The sequence below is a fragment of the Aspergillus ochraceoroseus genome, assembly GCF_002846915.1.
Source record: "Aspergillus ochraceoroseus IBT 24754 chromosome Unknown P175scaffold_3, whole genome shotgun sequence".
NCBI lineage: Eukaryota > Fungi > Ascomycota > Eurotiomycetes > Eurotiales > Aspergillaceae > Aspergillus > Aspergillus ochraceoroseus.
In genome coordinates this window covers 2,100,565-2,122,093 of record NW_024468478.1, presented here as the reverse complement: position 1 = coordinate 2,122,093, position 21,529 = coordinate 2,100,565, and the positions used below count along the sequence as shown (strand labels likewise).

Sequence of the window (21,529 nt, the reverse complement as noted above, 5' to 3'; positions counted from 1 at the left end):
TCATTAAGTCTCAATCTCAGTGCTGCGTGGCTGCTTTGTCTCCTCCATCGTTTCTGGCTGTACAACTGCGGAGTATTTTCTGCGTTGGTGGATAAACCATCTATATTTGTTAGCCGTAGAAAACTTCACTTGGGGGACGCCTAGCGAGAGAGGGAGAGAGAGAGAGATTACCCTAGTCCAGCAGCCAATACAATCAGTATCGGGACTCCCAATCCTACACTCAACCCGATGATAAGTTTGTTATCATTTGAGTGGTTGTCATCGTCGTCATCACCATCATCATCCAAGCCCCCGCTATCGGTAGTGTTGGTAGAGGTTTGTGTGGCCACTGGGGGAGGTACGTAGGATGTGGGCGTCCCAGAAGTGGCACTCAGAGTATGAGCATGCTCTCCAAATGGGATGGCACTCGTTACAGATGCAAATGTGCTAGCTGGATAGGTGACATCCTCTGCTCCAGACGGGACACTGAGAATAGTTGTCATTGTTTTCTCGATTGATGTGGTAGTCTGTAAGCTGGCAGGACAGTGGACGAGACCTGCTGAGATGCAGCCGACGATGGTGTAAGTCGATGAAGTTGAGACGGCGGTGGTAGACCAGTCTCGTCTATCTAATGTGGCCTGTGAAGTAACAGCTGATGAAGCTGTTTTGCTACCTGCACAGAGGCTTGCCACAGTCGTGTACCATATAGGTATTGTTGTGCTGGGTGCTGGGCCCCATTGATATGTGTTGACAGCAACAGTTGCACCCGCTGCAGCGCCAACGGCCAGCGTGTACTCTGCAGCGGCTGCTAATTTGCAATCCGCGTCGTCGCTCGTAGAGCTATTGACCTGCACAAGGAAATCAGCCACATAGGCAAAGGCCTCTCCAGCAATGCCTGCGCTGAATGAAATTTCAGGCGCCAAATCCTGCGCAGAAACTTCAAATCCGAGACTAGCTTCCAGCTGTAGTAGAGCTTGGAGGCTTCCTTGGCCTTCAATCGTTATGGGCAGGAATTCCACTCTGCCACCGGGACTAATACCAGTGATTAGAGCACCGATCAAAAGCAGTAAGTGGAGAGCCGACTCACAGTGTAATTCCGGACACGTTTTTATTAAAAAGTTCCAGGTCCAGCTTCAACCCATCATCCAGTTTGATATGGATACCGCTGCTGATGTCGATTTCTGCCTCTGCGATTAGCACCAGGGACACTTTGAAGACGGCCCCAGCTTCCAGGTTAGGCACCGAGAATCCTGCAATGGTCTCAGAAGTGAACAAGTTCAACGTGTAGGTTGCGCCGGCAGACAGCTGAACATCTAACTCTAGATATAGCTCCAAGCCATCAAACTCGAATTGTGCCTGCACCTCAGGGAATCCATCAAGATGCTCAAAATCAAAGTCAATATCGACCGTTGGCCAGGCAGGGATCTCATCGAAATGAAGAAGAGTAATGTTTGTGAAGACATCCTCAAGGTACTCTTCTATTTGGTCGAATGCTGAGTCGGTCACGTTCGTAACCTCGTCTGTGAAACTATCTACCGTTTCCGTAAGATTGAAATCACCCCCCAATCTCAACGAGCCGCCAATGGATCCATTGACATAGCAGGTTGTGCAGATGACGGAGATGCCTTCGTGGAGGTCTAGTGTTGCGTTTTTAGACTCGGTAGAGCTGGTGCTGGAATGATGTACACATATAAGCAAGGGAATGGTGAATTGTAAAGAAAGCCGGGGAATTTTCCAATTCAAGGTGTGTCAAAGATTTCAAAACTTACCTGAGTTCAAGTGAGAATAGCGTGGCATCTGCCCAACTCTTTTCTATCGATGTCCGGTTCATCGAATAAGTCGTGTCTCTGGCAGCATGTAGGGCTCGTTTAATGGCCACGACGGTATCTGGATCCGCATTATTGCGAGTTTGTACCGGGACATATCCCGTGGAGAATGCTTCAACAGTCCATAGAAAGGACAGCCAGCAGAGCAAGTAGCTTTCTCGGGAAAACATTCTTCAAAGTCTAGTTGACGTTTCTCCGTCTCTCCTTTTTGTTCCCTGGCGTGGGAAATGCCCGACAATAAAATAGTAGTGGCATCTCCCGGCCTTGCTGCGCCGCCCAACTTGACGGCAGGGAAGAGAATATACCATCTCTAGTAGCAACCAGGTTTATAAACTAGTTCCAAATCCTGAGATTGGGAAACTTCCCAGCGATTTGGGGTCTAACTCCAACATGCAGAATTCCCAGAGACATGGATTCACCTAAGCTGAGCACATTGCTTTACCTGGTGAGTAGCACTCTCATCACCCAGTCCAAGCGGCCAAAGGTACAAATTGCGGGAATTCTCGGAAACGGAGCCAAATACGTGTTACTTAGATGTGCTAGACACTCGGGAGGCTTGAACCAACATCTTTTGATTGACATTAGCTTATCATGTCAACAAAGGATATGCAGCAGCAGGTCTCCGGCCCCTGAAAATAGAGCACCTTCGAGGAAAGGTAAAAGTTTTCCGTGGGCCATGTCCGAAACGTTCAAATGAGACTAGCTGTCAAGCCCATCACACCTATAGTATATCTGCATTATAGCTGTGCCGCTGGAAACACAAACTTAGTTTGGAATTAGGCCTCTGTTCGACATGTCTGGTCGTTTTGCTTAACGAATTAGAGACCGATCCAGAAGATGATATTCACGAAATTTGTCATGTACCCTAGGGGGTCTGGAGAGCTCGTATGCAACCCCACGCCGCTGCCTCTCTTAGTCAGTTTCAAGCCAGCGCAGGGTTCCTATAGTTTTGAAACCTGGATAATCAGAGGCCTAATCAGAATGCAGCTTTCTGTCGGTTCTACGGAGTATTTGATTTATTCCCCCTCCCCAGGCGCAATTGTACATCCAAAGAGGCAAGAACCCTAGACATATAGGGGTAGACTTCCTACCTGAGTAAACAAAAAGCACCTCTAACTACCCGGTGAGAAAAGTAGCAAGCAGGACAAGCCCATCCATTCCTGTGCAACACTCGTCCCAATTTGCGGTGCAACTCGACTGATCCCTGGAATCTAATGTCTTAAAGAGCAGCACTAGATAGACCACGACAATGGACCCACTGGGAGGAGCTATGAGAAGGTCTGTTTGCAGACTGCACACCGTCGTTAATTCGAAAGAGACTAGCAAATTCACCACCCGATAGATGACACATAGCCTTGAGCTCAGTTAATATCTTTATCTCTACTGCCTTGAAATCGATTGTGTAGAAGCCTAACCTTCGTTTTCATTGTTCAAAGATTCAACCCGTCCAGTTCCTTTCTCTATCCTTGCTCAATACCGCAGACTGAATGTTGGAATCATTGGACCCCGAGATTTGGTGTAAACGGCGAGGAATTGCTCGAGGCTATTCAGCAAAACCTACAGGTATCATTGTTTTTCACTTCCAGTTCACTCGGTATCTAGGTGATAATACTCCGTATATTGGGTTGCAAAATGACTCCTCAGGCTATCATTGCAGGTAAGAAGAGTCTTCTCCTCATGCATACCAGCCTCCATTGAGTAAAAGGCGCTGCGCCATTCAACAATAAGAATGCATTGGAATTATTCAGTGGCTGGGGATATTCTAATTCATGTATAGCGCTAGGTAATTACGGACTCTCCGGAACACATCATGCCATGCAAATTAACCAGGGGTAGCTTCCAACTGGTATTTCTAACTAGAGTTTAAAAATGAGAATCTTAGCTATCTGGTGAGAGTGAAAAAAAAACCGATGGCAAGGGCTAGGACGTGTGATAATTCATCTGGAAATCACACATCCAGATACTATGTCTGAATGTCAGTTCATGAACTATTTTTTCAAATCTATATTCCAAAGGCTGGAGGAAACTGCGGTGACACTTCAAAGCCCAGGAAATCCTAGAAGGGTAACGAGCAGCCATTCAATTGGGACTTGGTGGTATCAAACTACTCAGCCTCTTCCAGGTTCACGCAGCGTACTCCGTACTCACAGCCAGACTCATAGGTCAGAGATTGCCAACCCCCTTCATTCATTTAGCTCATCCCATCCCCTCTTCTCCGTCGGACGTGCCTATTCTGCTTGACTTTGTACGCTAAATAGCATGTCTCCAGCTAAATCTCCGCACCACTGACTCGCTAACCGCAGCTCTAGGCAGGGAGTTAGATCCTTCGGCTCTCACAAGCTGAGAGGTTTACCAGAGTAGGAAGTAAGACATGTCCGCCCAACCAATCCTGCTATGCCCGTTGGTTATCCTTAAATGTTTGACCTTAGTGAAGGTGCTGAGATACATATATCAGACAGCAGGCAAATTGTGAATTGCACTCCTCTCCACAACTTCCACAACTTCTTAAGATTTACATGCGAAAGAAAAAAAAAAAATCATATTTGTTTCTTTTAATCTCATAACCTTTGATAATTTGTTCCTACAGGATCTCTCTGGCAATCAGGGAGATCGTGCTCATGCCATGAGCCCTAATAACCGTCAACGCCTTTGGGACCAATTTGCTGCACTTTCTCTTTATGGCTACCACGTATTTTCATCAGACGCCGCGGCCAAGCCGAACCAAGAGGAACAAGAGGAACAAGTGAAAATCGTATTAGACAGCGAGGCAGGGGAGGAAGAAGAAACAACGGCATCAGCAACACCCTCCCCTAATCACTCAGTCCTTCCCCAGTTGGAGTTTCGAACTCTTCCTTCCCTTGACAAGAAGCTAGATCCGAAGAAGAGGGTCCCTGCTAGAATGATCGACCAGATGATGGTAGAGGAGCTGATTAAACCCATTGGAACCAATGATAAAAACAAAAGCTTCCTATACGTCTTTGGACATGAGAGCGCGAAGGGCCTGTATAAGGTCGGATGCTCCCAGACATACGACAGTCGACTCGATAAGTGGCAGGCATGCTACCCGGGGTTGCAACCTTATATCATGATCTATTGCCCAAATGCTGGACGCTTTGAGAAGCTAGTGTTGCAAGAGTTCGCCATACAACGACGTCAGCATTCTTGCACAAACTGCAAGACAGAATCTCACATAGAATGGATAGAGGCCCCTTGCCACGATATCATCGATAGTGTTCAAACATGGACAGCATTCGCGCAGCATGCCTATTCAGATAATGACAAACTGGGTATTGACGGCGTTCCAACTCCGGGATTTTCCACACAACCGAACAGATGGCGTAAATGGGCGAAGCTGCATGTCGAACGGTGGACCAAAGAGACAAAGAACCTATCCTCTCCACCTGCATCGCCCGAACCCCCCATCACCAGCCCTCCATCGCTTGTTTCTAGTCCTAGAAGTCCCGATGACCGCCACTTGGAACCCCATACTCCGACACCGAGAGGTAAAGTTCAAGTGCATCGAGGCAAGATACCACATATGTCATTACCAGGGATGCCACCTAAAACAGCTCTTAACCCCTACTGCTCCGGGAAAGTATCTCTTGAAAACAAATCGGGAGACGAATCGGGAGACGAATCTGGAGACGAATCGGGAGACGAATCTGGAGAGGAATGGAGAGAGGAATCTGGAGAGGAATGGAGAGACGAATCGGGAGACGAATCGGGAGACGAATCGGGAGACGAATCGGGAGATGACTATGAATCTCCCCTTCGCAGGCGTAGTCCTCGAATTTTATCGAAAATTCAGAGAAGGTTCACACATGCCGCCTGCGCTGACTGAAGTTCGTGTTAAGCCCCCAAAAAAAACACCAAGGGCAGCCAAACGTGAACAAGCGGAAACCACACATTTCTCCGACGCTGAAAAACCCGCGCCAAATCCCCCAGGCCTATTACACCCCGCAGGGGGAAGGATATACTTGATTGATGAAAGGTAGCTTGTCATCCATAGGGTATACGCTCGGTCTTTCCATGATTTTGTTCCTTGTTTTCATGTCTTATGTCCCGACAAGCATCAGGCTTTGGCTTAAGCATTCACCTTGCATCATGCGCTTTGGTGTCTGTAATTCACCTCTATAACAGATATCTCAAACTCCAGGCGATGTCTCCTGTTGGAACGAGGGCCGAGAAAACCTGCAATGCGATTCTAGGGTGTATGTAGCGTTTCTTTTGTTATAGGATCATACATGCTGTGTTTACATTAACTTGCTCTGTAAACGCTTAGGATTTCCTACTCAGTAACTCCATGAATAGTCGTGGCTCCAAGGTGTGCAAGTCAAGATCCATTATAAGCTGGGTTGTCGACCTGGCTCCCATGTTATTCAATATCTTGTTACATGGCCTCCTCCGTCAATCTCAGGAACAGGGGGCGCAAGATCTAAGAATAAGGTAAAATACTATATTCAGCTCTTCCGTTATGAACGAATGCTGAATAATCTCAGGTTATAGACCAGTAGTCGTGAAATCTAGATGGTAGTACCAACTGAACTCGAACCCTAACTCCTCGAAACAGGTCGAGACCAAGCTACGAGCCTTGAATATCAGGCATTATCAACCTTACACGTAAATCGCTATGCAGTGTGCATGAGGCCAGAAACCCAGATACAAAGAGTTGTTGATTATACTTGAATCAAAGGCGGCGCACAAATGCGTGCCGTATCTGTAGATATGTAGTTTCTAGAGTCGAAATATTTATTATTGCCTTGGATCATTTTTTTTTCCAGAACCGGCAGATAACATCTTGAATCATTCTCCTTCATCAGAGCGATACAATCATCTAGAGCTGTCCAGAAGACTTAATCACAACTGTCTTGCTGGGTTTGCCGCTCGAGCTACCAAGTTTCTCAATCTGCTGAACCACGTCCATGCCGCTCACGACCTTGCCGAAAACAACATGCGCGCCATCAAGCCATGAGGTCTTGACAGTTGTGATAAAGAACTGAGAGCCATTGCTACAGGGTATGGTGTCAGTCTGTGTTTTTGTCATCTGCGAAGAATGAAGGATCCCGGCCATAGCATACGTATTTTTACCGGCGTTCGCCATAGAAAGGATTCCCGGTCCAGTGTGCTTCAGCTGGAAGTTCTCGTCTTGGAACGTCTCGCCATAGATCGACTTTCCACCGGTGCCCTAGATGATTTCGATCAGTTAGCGTCAAGAGGCTCATGGCTTCTAGCGTTGGAAGGGGAATGTCGGGAGTCAGTCAACTTACATTTCCCTTGGTGAAATCGCCACCCTGGAGCATGAACTGTGGGATGACACGATGGAAGGTAGATCCGGCATAACCGAACCCCTTCTCGCCGGTGCAAAGAGCACGGAAGTTCTCAGCTGTCCTAGGCACCACATCATTGTACAGTTCCATCTCGATGCGGCCCAGAGGCGCTGCGCGACGTTAGAGAACGGGACAACCTTCTTTGTTAACGCAGAACGTACCACCACCAGCTTCCACGTCAAAATACACCTTGGAGTTGGAGGCCATGATGATGTCTTGAGTAATTGGTAGAAAAAGAGAGAGGTGGAAGTTTTTTGATAAATTTTTCACAGTTGACAAGGAAGAGGAGTATTTCGGAGCCAAAAGGAGGGGGTAGTAAGGAGGGGCATGCATATATGTATTTAAAACTACGGAGCACGGCGGCGGGGGGGGGGCTCAGCCACGTCACAGTGCACACAAAGAAAGGCCTACCCTACGGAGGTCGACATTCCTGACGGCTCTGTGCCCATCTACTGCACACTGATTCGTCATAGACTATTAGATCAGCTCTCCATCCCGCCTAGATTCCACCGTGGAGCCGCTATTTCAGCCACCGACCGCTCAGATCTGGGAGATTGAACCTGATTCATTGGTGTGCTTCCATTCCTCAGCCCACCACCCCCTTAGCTCTGGTGGAGGACAACCTTATATGATACGTCACGGCTTCCCTTCTGCCCACACTTTGGTTAGGGATTTGCTTTTCACCAAAGTTGTCCATGGGAGCTGTTTTGTTGCGTCATGAAAAGAACATTTCGGACACTTATTTAGGGTAGGGTTCTTGGAGCCCTAACTTACTTGCTGACTAAACGCATTCACCCCTAAGGATTATCTAATATCCGATATAGGGGTTAGAGTAGCGACGCAGGTAGTTTCTGATAAGTTATCCAATCAACAACTCACTTCAACACATCGGCCCCAGTCCCCCGCGCGGACTGTTAGTGGGATTCCCGCGACCTGTTGACTCGAGGAAGACGGTACTTACTCCCTTGTGGTTTATCGAAAAACCCTCAGGATGCCCGACTCGATAAAAGTCCCTGAGCATTTAGCAGAGGAAGTCTGCCATTCAAATGCTTGTCAAGGAACTACCCGTCCTGATAGGCATGCTATTCTGCCTTTAACTCCCCCGGCGTCAAGTGAACGTTGTCGAACATCAGGCGTCGTTGCGCTGGAAGGAGCTCTAGGAATTTTCAAGGAGCTCCAAAATTATCGTGTCCCAGCTCCTTACAACGGAGAAGAGATAACAATTGAGCTGCGGCATGATCAATATGTACAACTACTCGGGGAGCTTGAATCTGATCAAGCACTCAATAAGTTCGCGAGGGACAAAGTGCGGTATGCTTGCCGGGGCAGATACTACGTAGTCCACTCTAGCTCACAAGTATAGGTGGGACTACGATCCAGATAGATCCCTTCTTCATTTCCGCATGCCAACTCCTGTGCACGACTTTTTCGCCGTGTCGATCGCGAACGAGATACATAAGTAGCTCGAGCACATAGCAGATAATAAGGACGCTGCTGCTGGCAAATTTGCTGCGCGTATCGCGAATGGGGGATCATCTCGTGTTTTTTTGAAGGAAGGGGCATCTGGAGATGAGACACCGGCAGTTTTCCCACTGCGTCAGCCGGACGTTCAATTCCAGCACTATGTATGACGCAGCCTATCCGGGAGTAGTTGTGGAGATATCCTATTCCCAAAACGGAAAGGATCTAAAGAAACTCGCCTGGGACTATATAGTACATTCCAATGGGGATATAAAGGTAGTCGTCGGCATTGACATTAACTATGGTGGAATGCAGGACTCCACCTTGTCAATGTGGCGACCGTCGTATGTTCATGAAGAGGGCGAGGATATGGACTTGCTGGAAATACAGCAAGAGATTAAGAACCAGGTAATAGGTCTATATCCGTTCTTCCGGCATGTTACTAACACAGTGCCAGCCCTTTCGAGCCAAAGATGGATCCCATGTCAATCAAATGAAGAGTATCCCGCTTAAGCTGAGTGACTTTGCGCCTGACGAACTATCAGCCAGCTTTCAAGGAATTCAAACAGAGATTAGCTACGCGAAGCTAGCCGAAGTTCTGACATTCGCTGAGCGAATGCACCGAGCAAGGGAGTCAGGTCCCGGTATTAAGTCAAGACGCCGGACAAGGAAGCGGAGACGATCGTCGTCTTCGATGGAGGAGATGAAAACCGATGATGAGGCTAAGCATCGTCGCCAGGAAGAGAAAGCCGAGGAGCGTTCAGCTATATGTGATGATAACTTTGTCCCACCCTTTAGAAAGAGAAAGTCTTGAACAGACTATCTCATTGTTCTGCCTTTAACAATATCATACACGAACAATATATAATAAATAATAATGAAGAATAATGAAGAATAGGACATTGAAGTAGTTACAGAGCTAAAAAACATTCCAATAGTTATCCCATATTAATGCTACTAAATATACTTCACTAAGAATCTCCTCTAGGAAGGAACCTGCAGCACAGATACTGTAAATTAATTAACATTTCCTATTAGTAAATACACCTCCCTTTGTTCAGTCCCGGATTCATAGACCATTACTACCAATCACCGTGTCTTGAGACTAGTATACGCCGCTATACCTCCAGTGATAGTTTATCTCAGATCCATACATAGATCAGTCCTTGGAATTATGATCCTAGAATTATGCCTGCGAGAGTCATCTCCCGATAGTTAGTGGGAGCCGAGCTGATAGGACGCCTAACTGGAGAGCTTCGATCAAAGCTCCTTCGGATCCAAAATTAGTTCCCAGTTCTACGGAGGCAGGATAAAGATAGTAATCGATTCAAGACACGGCGGCATGCAAAATATGTAGTGGCACTTCACTCCAGCCAGTGAAATATGAAGGATACTACACCAGGTACTCCGTATGTCAGATCTAACTTGGTAGACGGTGCGGCCACTGGGAAGGATGCTGTCAGACGGTATAGCGTCAAGGCCACAGCTCGGGCCGATTAAGCCCAAGAATATTGGGTTCGCGAGCGATGCTGGAAAAGGTCCAGCTAGGTATGAAGCAGTCCATTATTATGTTTGTATCGCAGACCCTTAGAGAAAGAGAGAGAAAAAACTTGCACATCACTGAATGAATCCATCTGATCAACAGCGCCGGATGATTCATACCTAAAAATATCCATGAATATAACTAACTAGTGCTGATAAATCAATCCTGAATCCATCTCGCAAGAGTCGGTGATTGGCCTTGTTCCTACAGATCCCACAGTCTTGATGGATAGCGGATTTTGTATGGTGACATCTGAGACGGGCTTAGATACACTAGTTCAATAGAATAGGCAAAGTAAGGAATCCTGGTGTTGCTTTGAGTGGGACATCAGCATCAGCATCAGCATCACCGTGCATCCTAGAGTTCAAGTCAGCCCTAACTCTACCACATCCTATATCAAGGTCTGCTGCCTCTACTGTGAATACTTATCCCCATTCTCATTCCACTCCTCCCAACCAAAGCTATTCCAGTTTAAATAAAACAAAAAAAAAAAATACAACACGATGTCCTGCAACCTTGTCGCAAACCCCAGCTTCGAAACCGGCTCCCTAGCCCCATGGGCCGCCTCTGCCGCCAATGTGGCAACCATCCTCAGCGGCTCTACTGCATACAGCGGCGACTACTATCTGTAAGAGCCTGCTGCTATACTCCGCATGCATACGTCCAATATCCCCGGTCTAACTAGTTCACAAATAGCCAACTCCAAACCGCCGTGGGTAACCGCGGAAACACCATCTCCCAACGCTTGACGCACCTCGACCGCTCCAAGAACTACACTGTGACCGTGGAAGCCCAAGTCGCAGCTTACTCGGCGACTTACTGCTTTGTGAGTCTTTATATGGGCCATAACTCAACAACCGGCTTGATCGCTTCGGATGTCATCGACGCGACGGGGGAATGGACCGAGGTCAGGGGGTACTATGTGCCTGAGCACGCGAGCGAGGTGTTGCACATTGTTGCGAGTTGCGACCTTGAGGATCCTTCTTATGTTGGGAATGTTCTTCTTGATGATGTGATCTTTAGTGACTGCTAGATTGGAAATAGGTTGTATATAGTAGTATAGTACATACAGGATCATCCTCCATATCTGCATTCTGCACGAAACTATCAGGGATGAGTAGGGCAGTAGTGACGGAATAGGATAATGGTGCTACGAGGTAATCTGGAGATAAAAGAACCTTGACAGTTTCTCATTCAATTAAATTAATAATAATAAAAAAATAACCATCAACATTGATCCACCCCCACCCCCCCCCCTTACTGTGGCTGCTTTCGATCCACACAGAGCGCCTCGCCGTAAGAGCTAACATCGTAGCCATTCTCCTCCAGATAAGCCTTGAACTTCACATCCTCGGTCTCCAGCTCCCGCGACATATCTGGAATCAGGAACCACGAGATCAACCCTCCCACCACACAAAAGGCCGAGCCGATCAAGAACACGGCCTGTTGGCCCTTTGCCGTCGAGGAAAACGAGTTCTGGATTGGCGTGAACACTTGGGTGCCGATCGATGCGCCCGCTTTCCCGAAGGCGGCTGCGAAGCCCAGGAAGTGGCCGCGCAGAGGCGTGGGGAATGACTCGGCCGCGCAGAGGAAGGTGGAAACACCCGGTCCCATTTCGCCCAGTGCGTTGAAGATACCGTACATCACTACGAACAGCGGGAAGACGGTTTGGATGGGTTGGAGGGCACCGCCGAGGACGAAGCCCCAGATTGCCCAGAGGAAGAAGCCGAGCGTCATGGTTTGCTTGCGGCCGATGCGGTCCATGAGGAGGCCGCCGACGAGACAGCCAGGAAGGTAGAAGCAGTTGACCACGGTCTGGAAAGTGTTAGTGTCGGTTTTGTGTGTGTTTTTGGGGGTTTGAAAAAAAAAAGAGGGGACAGATGTCTTACGCCGTATCCGATGTTTTCGACCATAGTGTTGTTGGGGTTCAACTGAGAGATGATAGTCGACGAGAAAATTCCGAAAGGATAGGTGACGAAATCATAGCAGAACCATGAGAGGGCTAAGGACTTGTTAAGAGGTTCGGTCCAAATAACTACCAGGTTAGGGTTGGCTTACCGGTTCCAAGCATTGGCTTCCAATATCTCTTCAGGACCAGCCAGTAGGGGTATCTCGATTTGATGGCGTGTTTGCGGTACTGGGTGGAATTGATCATGCGAATTCGAAAGAAACAAACGACGAGCGGAAGCTAACGGGTCAGCACTTGATCGATCAATTATTTTGCAAGGACGAAAAACTTACGACAAATCCTAGCCCAAAGCACACCCTCCAGACACCCTGCCGGGTCTCCTGGTGGAAGCAAGCGAGGACAATCAGAGCGACAACCCCAGCCATCACGAACCCCTGAAAATCATTATTAGCTTTGCTTCTGAGTTCAAGATATAGTTCGAACGTACCAGGTCAACGGCGAAATCAGTGGTCGATGCGACAAGGAAACCCCTGATCTTTCGCAGGTTTGGTGTCTCATCGGCTGCCTCAGTAGCACTGGTGGCGCACACTGGATATTCTCCTCCAGCGCCAAACCCAGCGATTCCACGAGATACGATCATCATCCAGAACATGCTTTGCATATTATCAGCCTTTGAAATTATATTCGATTTTTTTTTTTTAAAGGGTCCTTACCCTAACTCTGTGGTTCCATGCGCAGCAGCAGCCAGAGCCACACCCAGAACCAGGAACCCAGTCGCTGCGAGAACACCGGTTCTTCGACCCAGTCGATCGATGATAGCTCCGAAGAAAAGCATTCCAAAAATCTCACCGATCAAGAAAGAGTTGGACAGACGAGATTTGATACTGGACGACATGCCTTTCGAGTACCTAGCCAAGTCAGTATCAAGCGGTGGGTGCGCGAAGCTGTGGTTTGCAGCGGATCTCACAAGACGGAGAAAAAAGGCTCCATGTAGCCAACTAGATCAACCGTTAGAATACTAGGGACGAGCTATGTTTTGCTGGAGTGAGGCAAGCTTACTGATTTGCGCGTTGTATCCATCGCTAAACAGAGCCAATCCCGCAATTATCACGTTCAGAACACCAGTGTGAGGCTTGCTCGAGGCAAGCTGGGTCTGCTCCTCCTCATCCTCGACGGTGTTCTTGTTGTAGTACAAGTCCTGTCGAGGATCCACGGTGATCTGGGAGTCCTTGGTCATATTGTCATGTAGAACAGATGCCATAGCAAAGACGAGACGGCGACTGCGTTTCTTTGGGGGAGAGGAAGATAGCCAGAAGCGCGTGATTCCATCCCTGCATGCATGCTGATCTCGACGTCCTTATTATACTCGGGATGCACGAGATGCCCTCCTATCTGCTATAGAAGCGTGCTACCCAATGGCAACCATGAAGCCGTGCACGGTGCAGAGGTAACCGAAACGAAAAGCGAAACAATCCACTACATCCCACGTGGATGGGTGAAGTTTCTGTGGCCTTGTGGTTGAGAACTGGTGTGTGCTGGAGGGTAGACTAGATACCTGGTATACTGGCGTCTTTCGGTCGTCGGAGAGACCGCCGCCAGTCTCCCAGCAATGTTTGGCGGACCCATGGTCGAGCCACTTCCGAGATCCTATCATTCGGTACACGCGTGGGCTAAAGGAGAAGCTTGTTCCTCCTGCCGCGGGTTCTTATTGTCCAGCATGCAGATTTCTTGTCTCCGCTCAGCATTAGCTTCGTCTGGTGGTTTACCCCGCTGCGGCCTTCGCACCGGTATCTTGACTCGATTTCGGACACACGGACGTCCATCGCAGCAGAGACAACATGGCCGAGGGCAAAGGATTTATTAGCTCGGGGAGTCCAGTCTCACTCAGGAAAGGAGCCATGTGTACTTGAGATCTCTACAATTGGTGAACGAAGCAATCCAAGCAAGAAGTTTACTGAAGTGGAAACCGACCCTCACTCAACATGGAGAACAAATCCTATACTCTATCCCAGGAGCAAGTCCAATTCTACCACGAGAAGGGCTACCTTCTCGTTCGGGACTTTCTGAATGCGGGGGAGACAAGGAGTCTCCAGCAATGGTCCCAGGAGGTTCATGATCTTCCTCGCACGCCAGATGCGTCCTATATGCCCTATGAGGTAGGAATACCCGATCCCCGGCTCAGCGACGGAATAAGCACTAACCGGCCCATAGGAGGTGAATGCACAAGGCAAGAGGGTCCTCTGCCGCACAGAGAACTACGCCAACAGCCATGCCGGCTTCCACAGCCTGCTTCGCGGCAAGCGCATGCTTAGCGTCCTCGAGCAATTGGCCGCGGAAGAGATGCTCCTGTTCAAAGAGAAGATTAACTACAAGTTCGCTGGGAGCGGTATGTTCGTGTGGGACTATTGGAGACATGACTTGACTTACTAAACCTTCACAGGCGGTTTCTCCCCACACATCGACGCCAATGCGTACACACATGTCAAAAACATCAAGCATCTGACGGTTCTCGTTGCTGTGGATGAGATGACCTCCGAGAATGGTGGTCTCGACGTTGTAAATGGTAGTCATCTCATGGAAGTCCCTCTGGGAGAAGACCGATGCATTGAACCTTCCTGGGTTGAAAGCCACGAATGGACTCCTTGCAATCTAAACCCAGGTTTGTCCAGCATTTTTTCCCTCCGCAATCAATGCAAACACATTCTAACAAAAAAAAAAAAAACAGGGGATATTCTGGTATTTGGCTCCTATCTCGCGCACAGAAGTGGTGCAAACCTGAGCCCCAAGGACCGTCGGGCGATTTACGCCACATACAACCGCAAAGCTGAAGGAGATCTCCACGACCAGTACTATGAGGACCGTCGGAAACTGTGGCCTGCAACACACATGCGCAAGGACGGCGAGAACTATGAAGAGGGGAGACTGCGCTACGGATACGGTTCTCCCATGCTCACGATTGAGGGTCAGGAGGAAGTGGTGGCGTAATTCTGTCTTTAATTCTGTAGATTCTTTTTGTCATCAGTGAATATCATAGTGAACTAGTTAGTTAATGAGTCTTAAATAATATCCAGGGACTGGGTGCGAACCCCGTTGACCTTGAATGCGTACCTTTCCTGATCTAGATTCCCAACTATAGTCGAGATGCGGCCTAGATTAAAAATCATTAAGCATCACACCAAGGATCTCAGAAATTTGGCCCTAAAAATCCCTCACCAGTGCGTGTGTGTACCTTTCCTCTGGTGGCTGGTCTCGCCGTTCTCCGATCTATCGTCGGCCTTCCTCCCGCGACCTAATATACTCCCAAGCCATCGCAATCGCTATGTAATCCACTAGCTTATATTATCGGAATACTAGGTACTACTCTCCTTTCCAACCCTCATCACTCATTTCATGATGAGCTCACTATCCCCCCTAGAACGGGCCGAATACCTCGTCAAGTCCCTCGAGGACTACGGCCGAGGCGACTACATCGGCGAGTCCATCAGCCAACTCGAACACTCGCTACAGGCTGCCAGTCAAGCACAGAAATCGGGTCCGTCCATATACAAATCAAAACACTGAACGCTGAATGCTAAGGGTTCGTACCATAGGGGCCAGAAATGAGCTGATCATCGCCGCCCTCTTCCACGATATCGGGCAGATCATCCCCCTAGATGCGACGAAGGAAGTCCGCATGACACTCAAGGAAAGCAGCTCGGAGAATGTTGGTCGCATGGGCCACGAATCCATCGGTGCCGGGTACCTGCGTTCTCTCGGGTTCGGCGAGAATGTGTGCCAGCTTGTGGGGAGCCATGTTGCTGCGAAACGGTATAGTTACTAGTTACTGGATCTAGGTTTTCTCATCCGATGTGATTCCCTAATACGCTTTCCCCAGGTATCTTACCGCGGTAAATCATCAATATTACGATACGCTCTCTTCCGCTTCGAAGAAGTCGCTTCAGTTCCAAGGCGGCCCGTTCACAGGTGACGAGCTGGTGAAATTTCGGGACGACCCGTTAAGAGACGAGATGGTGGCTCTGCGACTCTGGGATGATGCAGCCAAGGTCCCTGGGGTTGAGGATTCGACGCCACGGGCAAGGGCGTACTTGGATTTGATCACGGCTCATCTGGAAGAGCAGGAAGGGAGGTAATGTGAAAAACGCGTGGTAAAAATAGAAGTATACCCGAGATTAATATAGTTTATTCAATAATATTCAGACCAAAGACGGAGGAGATATTTTGCATGTGAGATATCAGAAGATACCTTTACATATATATATATATATATATATAGTTTCCCAAAATTGCCAACAATCGTCAGGCCCCCAGGTGTCAACATGGTGATGACGTCATCTATCCCAAACAGGCATCCGAGGCCTCAGGATCCCAACCCCAATGGAGGAGTGTGAACAAGAATGCTTATTAGTATACTCCATATTCTCCATACATATATATATATATATATCTTCTCTATCTTTCCACTGTCATTTGTCAAATAATAACACAAAAAAGAAAGAGTCAGTAGGAGAAACCCTTTTTGCTGACTCTTTGTTGGAAACGGTCTGCTTGAACCTTAAAACAGCCACTGCCAACAGCTCTTTGGACTGACTTTGGAGGCTTTGGGCAGCTTCTTCGCTCCTACACCTGCAAGTCCTGCATTTCCCGCATACCCCTTTAATCGAGCTCTCGCAAAAAGATATTCTCTCGCTGAATTTTCGGTATTTCTCCTGTCGAGGCTTTGTCCGTGTCACTCTTGGGTTCACAAGGGTATTTAGGCTAATCTTATCTACCCCCCCCTCCAACTATAATCCCACCTCCTGGGAACCGATATTCAAAAGAGCTCAGTCAATCTTCAGCTCACTCGCTCTACGCACTCGTCTAGCAAGTTGTTGCGTTGCTGCTCTCAGGGCCTGCAGACCAAAATGACGACTCCTACCTTGATTAATCTCCCGCCTCCTCCATCGGACCCGGTGACTCCGTCCGAGATGGGACCGTGAGACCCCCCTGCTTGCCCCAGCCCATGCTTCGGTCTGTCTTATTCATTTGGAAACTAACAGCGATATCATCGAGCTATTAGGGGAACCCCCAACTCCACCACCACATCTCTATCTGCGCTGTCTACTACGGCCATCAAAGACGGCCACCAGGGCCAGCCACATCCTCACAGTCGCCATGCGCACCATTCCTCCTCCGCATCCATGAGCTCGACGACCACCTTGGAAGCTGAACGTGCCGATCGCATCTCCCGTCTAGCAGGCTTGGAACGGGTTGCAGCTGCAAGAGCCGGTGGGGCGGGCCATCCAGCTACCGTCCCTCTTGCATATACCCCCGGTTACTTCGACAGCGGGCCCGGAATCAAGGAGAGAAGCACCGTGGGGAGTGCCAGCGCAACAGGCAGCATTGGCGCCCGCACGACATGGGCTAGCGGCAGCGATGCGTTCGACGCGGACAAGATGAGCGAGGACCCGGATGACGGTGTCTCCAGCGTGGGAAACATCAGTGACGAAGGAGATGCTAGTCTGGTTGGGTTCGGAGAAGGCGCCAGCACTATAAGCGGACCAATCTCACATCCTGGACTGAATAGAATGTCATCTGGTGGGAGGCCCGGTTCCATCGGCAGCCCAACCCGGAGTCGAGCACATCCCTTGCCCTTCTACTCCTCCCCACATACAGCCGAGGGCGCCCCGATGCAGCCGTCGGTGGTCTCCAGCGCGTCAGCAACTCCCGAGCCCATCCACGATGCGCGGTTGGTCGACGGAGTCACCTATGATCCGGATGTGGTTGACACCACCGTGAGAACCCCTCGACTCGCCACCCCCGGTTATTCGCACAGTGACCGGCGCTAGAAACGAGCACCTCGCGACATTCCAGAGAGGTTCTGAAGGATCACCGGCGTTTCCATGGAGAGATTGTTTCGTATTGTTTATTAACAGCATTGGGTTCCGGGAGTATAATCACAAGTCTGGGAATGGGATCGGGCAGGGGGTACACACAGGTTTCATGGGAGGACTCTTTCGATCCTAGACGAGAATTTGTATGGGATTCCTTGGTGGGGGGGTTTGTAGGATATTCTGTTAGCTCTGAATTTATTTATTCTGCTTGTATCCTGTTTGATCTCGAGCGACAAAGGTATTGAGGTGCAATGATTTTATTTATTTATTTATTTATTTTTGTGGGCGAGCCGGAGCCAGATCACTGTCTGTGGGATCAGCAGTAGACGAGATCCAACACCGTCACCAACGAGATGATGATGATGATGATGATGACACACAGACTTTTACTTAGAAATTAAAAAGAAAGTGAGTAAAATCCAACTGAAGAATAAAAATACTTGGTCAACTCCAGCTCAATGGCTGTGTTGGAATCCAAGGCTTGTCACAGAACCGCCAAATTGAGTTTTCCCGCTTTTTTCACTTCTTTCACGGATTCCGCCGCTTCTGGACTTTTTCTCTCTCTCTCTCTCTCTCTCCTCTACCATCTCCCCGTCCACCCCTCCTACAGTCGTCCTGTCCTGTTTCTTGCTGGCATTGACTTGTCAAGCACTGATCCTTATTTAAACTAACCTGGACTGGAGACTTGACAATAGTTTCCCAACCTGCCCAGTTCCGCCATCGCTCGCCTCGTTCTCAGTGTGTGTGTTGTGTGTGCAAGACAAACAACCCTTCGCCACGCCTAGCCTCAACCCTTGAATACAACCCTTTGTCTCGTCAGTAGCGTTACTTTTCGCCTTTATCCAGTCGCCTATTGTTGTCTGTATCTCGGGATTACGCCCTCCTCTTGCCTGTGCATACTCATCGGCCCAGCGGGGAACCTGCGTTCAGCTCTTCCACAGCCTGAATTGGTGGATTCCAGCACTACAACACACTACAACTTTCGCGCACATTTATCGCTACTACCAGAGTTTTTTGTGCATTCAAGTCTGTTTGACAAGATTGAAGAACATTTAACTACTTAAGATGGCTGCTCCTACACAACTTGCTTGTAGGTTCTCTTTGCCTTTTTCAAAAAAAATTTTCCCTTTCCTCTTCTTTTTCCTTTGTGGGGTTGGGCACACAACACATTGGCATCATAGGAAGCGTGACTGACTGAATGTTATAGTCCGTACCGTTAAGGGAATTGGCATCTTGGATGCGGATCCTGTTTACGAGCCGTTGGCAGGATTTGAGAGGTATGTCCTACCAACAAGCGGCCCTGCCACCTATGTACGATTTTCACTCATCGATTATGCAGACCTGAAGGGAACCTCCGTTGCAGTGCTTATTCTCCCTGCGGTCGATACTTTGCTTGGGCATCTCCGGAGAAGTATGCGCTCCACATTCCGATCACCATGATAGGGAAGGAAGGGCTGGATTAACGTCTTTAGGGTCACCATTATCGATCCCTCTGTCGGACATGTTGTTTCTACCATCCCCGCCGAGAACGTCTTTGAGTTGGGATTCTCGCCTCTCGGAACATACCTGATCACCTGGCAGCGTCCATCGAAGGATGAAAATGGCGATGCTGTCAGGAATCTGAAAGTCTGGCAGGTGGTGGAATCGCCAGACAGCAACGGGGCGGATCGGATTGTGGGCAGCTACGTCCAGAAGTCGCAGACTGGGTGGAATCTGCAGTATACCTCAGATGAGCGCTACTGTGGCCGCGTCGTCACGAACGAAGTCCAGTTTTTCCAGAGCGATAACCTGTCCAAGGTCTGGAATAAGCTGCACGTGGAGGGGGTCGCTGATTTTGCTCTCTCCCCCGGTCAGAATCACTCGGTTGCTGTTTTCATTCCTGAGCGCAAGGTAGGTAGAGTTCGATGACCCACCAGGTTTCATGTCACTAACACAGTTCGATACAGGGACAACCCGCCGCAGTTAAGGTGTTTTTGGTGCCTCAGTTTGGAGCGGCTGTTTCTCAGAAGACTTTCTTCAAGGGTGACAAGGTCCAATTGAAGTGGAACGCTTCAGGCACTACTCTGATTGTTCTTGCCCAGACCGATGTCGACAAGACTGGCAAGAGTTACTACGGAGAAACTACTTTGTACCTTCTTAGTACTAGTGGCGGATTTGACTCTCGTGTGCATCTAGGTATGATTCTTTTGGGGTTTGTTCTCTTCTTTCTATCCAACGATGTACTCATATTTGCATAGACAAGGAGGGCCCGATTCATGACGTTACCTGGTCTCCCAATTCCAAGGAGTTTGGTGTTGTGTATGGCTATATGCCCGCAAAGACGACTATTTTCAACGTCCGCGGTGTCACCAAGCACAGCTTCCCCGTCAGCCCAAGGAATACCATCCTGTTTTCTCCTCATGGTCGCTTCGTCCTGGTGGCCGGCTTTGGAAACCTAGCGGGTCAGATGGATATCTACGATATGGAGAAGAACTACAACAAGATCACTACTGTGGAGGCATCGAACTCGAGTGTGTGTGAATGGTCCCCCGATGGCCAGACCATCTTGACGGCCACCACCAGCCCTCGGCTGAGAGTTGACAATGGCCTCCGTCTGTGGCATGTCAGTGGCGCCTTGATGTACAACGAGGAGATCAACGAGCTTTACGAAGTGTGCTGGCGCCCACAGTCGACTACCCAGCACCCCATGGCCGATCCGTTCAACCCCCTGCCTACTCCTCATCCCTCCGCGCTGGCCTATCTCAGCACGAAGAAAGCCCCAGTCAAGCCCGCTGGTGCCTACCGTCCTCCCGGTGCGCGTGGCCAGCTCACCCCCTTGGCTTTCCGCCGTGAAGACGAGGGTGGCGCTGCGTTCATCCGTGATGGAGCCCCAGCTGGAGGCGCCTTGAACGGATTCGGTCGCTCCCGCAGACGTGAGGTCCCCGGTGCTGAGCCAGTTGAGGAATATCTTCCCCCCGGAGCCGCTCCTGGAGGAGGTGTCGCCTTGCCTCCTGGTGTGGAACAGCCCGAGAAGCTGTCCAAATCGGCCGCTAGGAACAAGAAGAAGCGCGAGGCCCGGAAGCTTAAGGATGGACAGGGGGAAGAGGGACCTACTATTGACCGCAGCCCTGCCCGAGGAGAGAAAAACACCGATAACGGCCGGCCCAAGGGCCACGGCGGCGAAGGCCACCATCCCCGCAAGAACGGACACCACCAGCAGCAATCCAATGGTGCCGCATCGACCAAGCAGAGTGCCCACGTCAGCGCTGCCATCGATGCGGGCGCTCCCACTGCGCAGGAAAAGAAGATACGCGGACTTCTCAAGAAGATCCGGGCGATTGACGAGCTGAAAATGCGCCTAGCCGGTGGTGAGAAGTTGGAGGATACGCAGATGAAGAAGATCCAGACGGAAGATGCTGTGCGCAAGGAACTGGACGGGTTGGGCTACGCTGGATAAGAAACTCTTCTCTCTTTTTTTTTTCTTTTTTTTTTTTTTTTTTTTTTTTCTTCTTAGATATCACGAAGCCGTTGTCGCTTACATGAATGTAAATATAGCGCATCATTTCGCTTACTCTTTGGCTTGAATCTTCTATCAATCTCCTCGTAGATGTATCCGTTTATGTACTATACATGTA

The 21,529-nt window shown here is 49.2% G+C and overlaps 12 protein-coding genes across 12 annotated transcripts; 9 read left to right on the top strand and 3 right to left on the bottom strand.

Annotated features, from left to right (window-relative positions):
• Window positions 1-3: 3 nt before the first annotated feature.
• P175DRAFT_0435809 (uncharacterized protein) lies at window positions 4-1,975 on the bottom strand (the record flags this gene model as incomplete). Its single annotated transcript, XM_040893761.1, has 4 exons — window positions 4-100; window positions 172-1,011; window positions 1,067-1,651; window positions 1,749-1,975. The coding sequence occupies 4 exons, from the start codon at window positions 1,973-1,975 to the stop codon at window positions 4-6; spliced, it is 1,749 nt and encodes a 582-aa protein (XP_040753394.1).
• A 1,742-nt stretch (window positions 1,976-3,717) lies between these two features.
• Window positions 3,718-4,152, top strand: P175DRAFT_0500873 (uncharacterized protein; the record flags this gene model as incomplete). Its single annotated transcript, XM_040897041.1, has 3 exons — window positions 3,718-3,869; window positions 3,928-3,967; window positions 4,115-4,152. Exons 1-3 carry the CDS (start codon window positions 3,771-3,773, stop codon window positions 4,147-4,149), a joined length of 174 nt encoding a protein of 57 aa, XP_040753393.1. The 5' UTR covers window positions 3,718-3,770.
• A 276-nt stretch (window positions 4,153-4,428) lies between these two features.
• P175DRAFT_0492610 (GIY-YIG nuclease family protein) lies at window positions 4,429-5,646 on the top strand (the record flags this gene model as incomplete). Its single annotated transcript, XM_040895902.1, has 1 exon — window positions 4,429-5,646. One exon carries the CDS (start codon window positions 4,429-4,431, stop codon window positions 5,644-5,646), a length of 1,218 nt encoding a protein of 405 aa, XP_040753392.1.
• Window positions 5,647-6,572: 926 nt separating this feature from the next.
• On the bottom strand, window positions 6,573-7,412 carry P175DRAFT_0500871 (peptidylprolyl isomerase). The gene is made up of 4 exons (XM_040897040.1): window positions 7,294-7,412; window positions 7,073-7,242; window positions 6,884-6,990; window positions 6,573-6,814 (listed from the first exon to the last, which is right to left on the bottom strand). Exons 1-4 carry the CDS (start codon window positions 7,337-7,339, stop codon window positions 6,640-6,642), a joined length of 498 nt encoding a protein of 165 aa, XP_040753391.1. The 5' UTR covers window positions 7,340-7,412; the 3' UTR covers window positions 6,573-6,639.
• A 711-nt stretch (window positions 7,413-8,123) lies between these two features.
• P175DRAFT_0531544 (uncharacterized protein) lies at window positions 8,124-8,595 on the top strand (the record flags this gene model as incomplete). The annotated part of the gene is made up of 2 exons (XM_040899883.1): window positions 8,124-8,443; window positions 8,496-8,595. 2 exons carry the CDS (start codon window positions 8,124-8,126, stop codon window positions 8,593-8,595), a joined length of 420 nt encoding a protein of 139 aa, XP_040753390.1.
• A 160-nt stretch (window positions 8,596-8,755) lies between these two features.
• Window positions 8,756-9,407, top strand: P175DRAFT_0492608 (uncharacterized protein; the record flags this gene model as incomplete). The annotated part of the gene is made up of 2 exons (XM_040895901.1): window positions 8,756-9,001; window positions 9,051-9,407. 2 exons carry the CDS (start codon window positions 8,756-8,758, stop codon window positions 9,405-9,407), a joined length of 603 nt encoding a protein of 200 aa, XP_040753389.1.
• Window positions 9,408-10,526: 1,119 nt separating this feature from the next.
• P175DRAFT_0556948 (uncharacterized protein) lies at window positions 10,527-11,293 on the top strand. The gene is made up of 2 exons (XM_040900727.1): window positions 10,527-10,764; window positions 10,833-11,293. Exons 1-2 carry the CDS (start codon window positions 10,640-10,642, stop codon window positions 11,167-11,169), a joined length of 462 nt encoding a protein of 153 aa, XP_040753388.1. The 5' UTR covers window positions 10,527-10,639; the 3' UTR covers window positions 11,170-11,293.
• A 100-nt stretch (window positions 11,294-11,393) lies between these two features.
• P175DRAFT_0508881 (uncharacterized protein) lies at window positions 11,394-13,282 on the bottom strand (the record flags this gene model as incomplete). Its single annotated transcript, XM_040898388.1, has 8 exons — window positions 11,394-11,951; window positions 12,026-12,138; window positions 12,195-12,324; window positions 12,378-12,479; window positions 12,533-12,698; window positions 12,759-12,953; window positions 13,013-13,043; window positions 13,105-13,282. 8 exons carry the CDS (start codon window positions 13,280-13,282, stop codon window positions 11,394-11,396), a joined length of 1,473 nt encoding a protein of 490 aa, XP_040753387.1.
• A 374-nt stretch (window positions 13,283-13,656) lies between these two features.
• P175DRAFT_0500869 (phytanoyl-CoA dioxygenase family protein) lies at window positions 13,657-15,145 on the top strand. Its single transcript, XM_040897039.1, has 4 exons — window positions 13,657-14,201; window positions 14,257-14,431; window positions 14,486-14,704; window positions 14,771-15,145. Exons 1-4 carry the CDS (start codon window positions 14,028-14,030, stop codon window positions 15,028-15,030), a joined length of 828 nt encoding a protein of 275 aa, XP_040753386.1. The 5' UTR covers window positions 13,657-14,027; the 3' UTR covers window positions 15,031-15,145.
• Window positions 15,146-15,438: 293 nt separating this feature from the next.
• On the top strand, window positions 15,439-16,247 carry P175DRAFT_0556945 (HD domain-containing protein; the record flags this gene model as incomplete). The annotated part of the gene is made up of 3 exons (XM_040900726.1): window positions 15,439-15,577; window positions 15,636-15,852; window positions 15,920-16,247. The coding sequence occupies 3 exons, from the start codon at window positions 15,439-15,441 to the stop codon at window positions 16,173-16,175; spliced, it is 612 nt and encodes a 203-aa protein (XP_040753385.1). The 3' UTR covers window positions 16,176-16,247.
• Window positions 16,248-16,621: 374 nt separating this feature from the next.
• P175DRAFT_0500868 (uncharacterized protein) lies at window positions 16,622-18,315 on the top strand. The gene is made up of 2 exons (XM_040897038.1): window positions 16,622-17,017; window positions 17,102-18,315. The coding sequence occupies exons 1-2, from the start codon at window positions 16,947-16,949 to the stop codon at window positions 17,868-17,870; spliced, it is 840 nt and encodes a 279-aa protein (XP_040753384.1). The 5' UTR covers window positions 16,622-16,946; the 3' UTR covers window positions 17,871-18,315.
• Window positions 18,316-18,504: 189 nt separating this feature from the next.
• On the top strand, window positions 18,505-21,406 carry P175DRAFT_0500866 (translation initiation factor 2A). Its single transcript, XM_040897037.1, has 6 exons — window positions 18,505-19,005; window positions 19,123-19,192; window positions 19,255-19,326; window positions 19,388-19,805; window positions 19,862-20,090; window positions 20,153-21,406. The coding sequence occupies exons 1-6, from the start codon at window positions 18,981-18,983 to the stop codon at window positions 21,349-21,351; spliced, it is 2,013 nt and encodes a 670-aa protein (XP_040753383.1). The 5' UTR covers window positions 18,505-18,980; the 3' UTR covers window positions 21,352-21,406.
• Window positions 21,407-21,529: the final 123 nt, after the last annotated feature.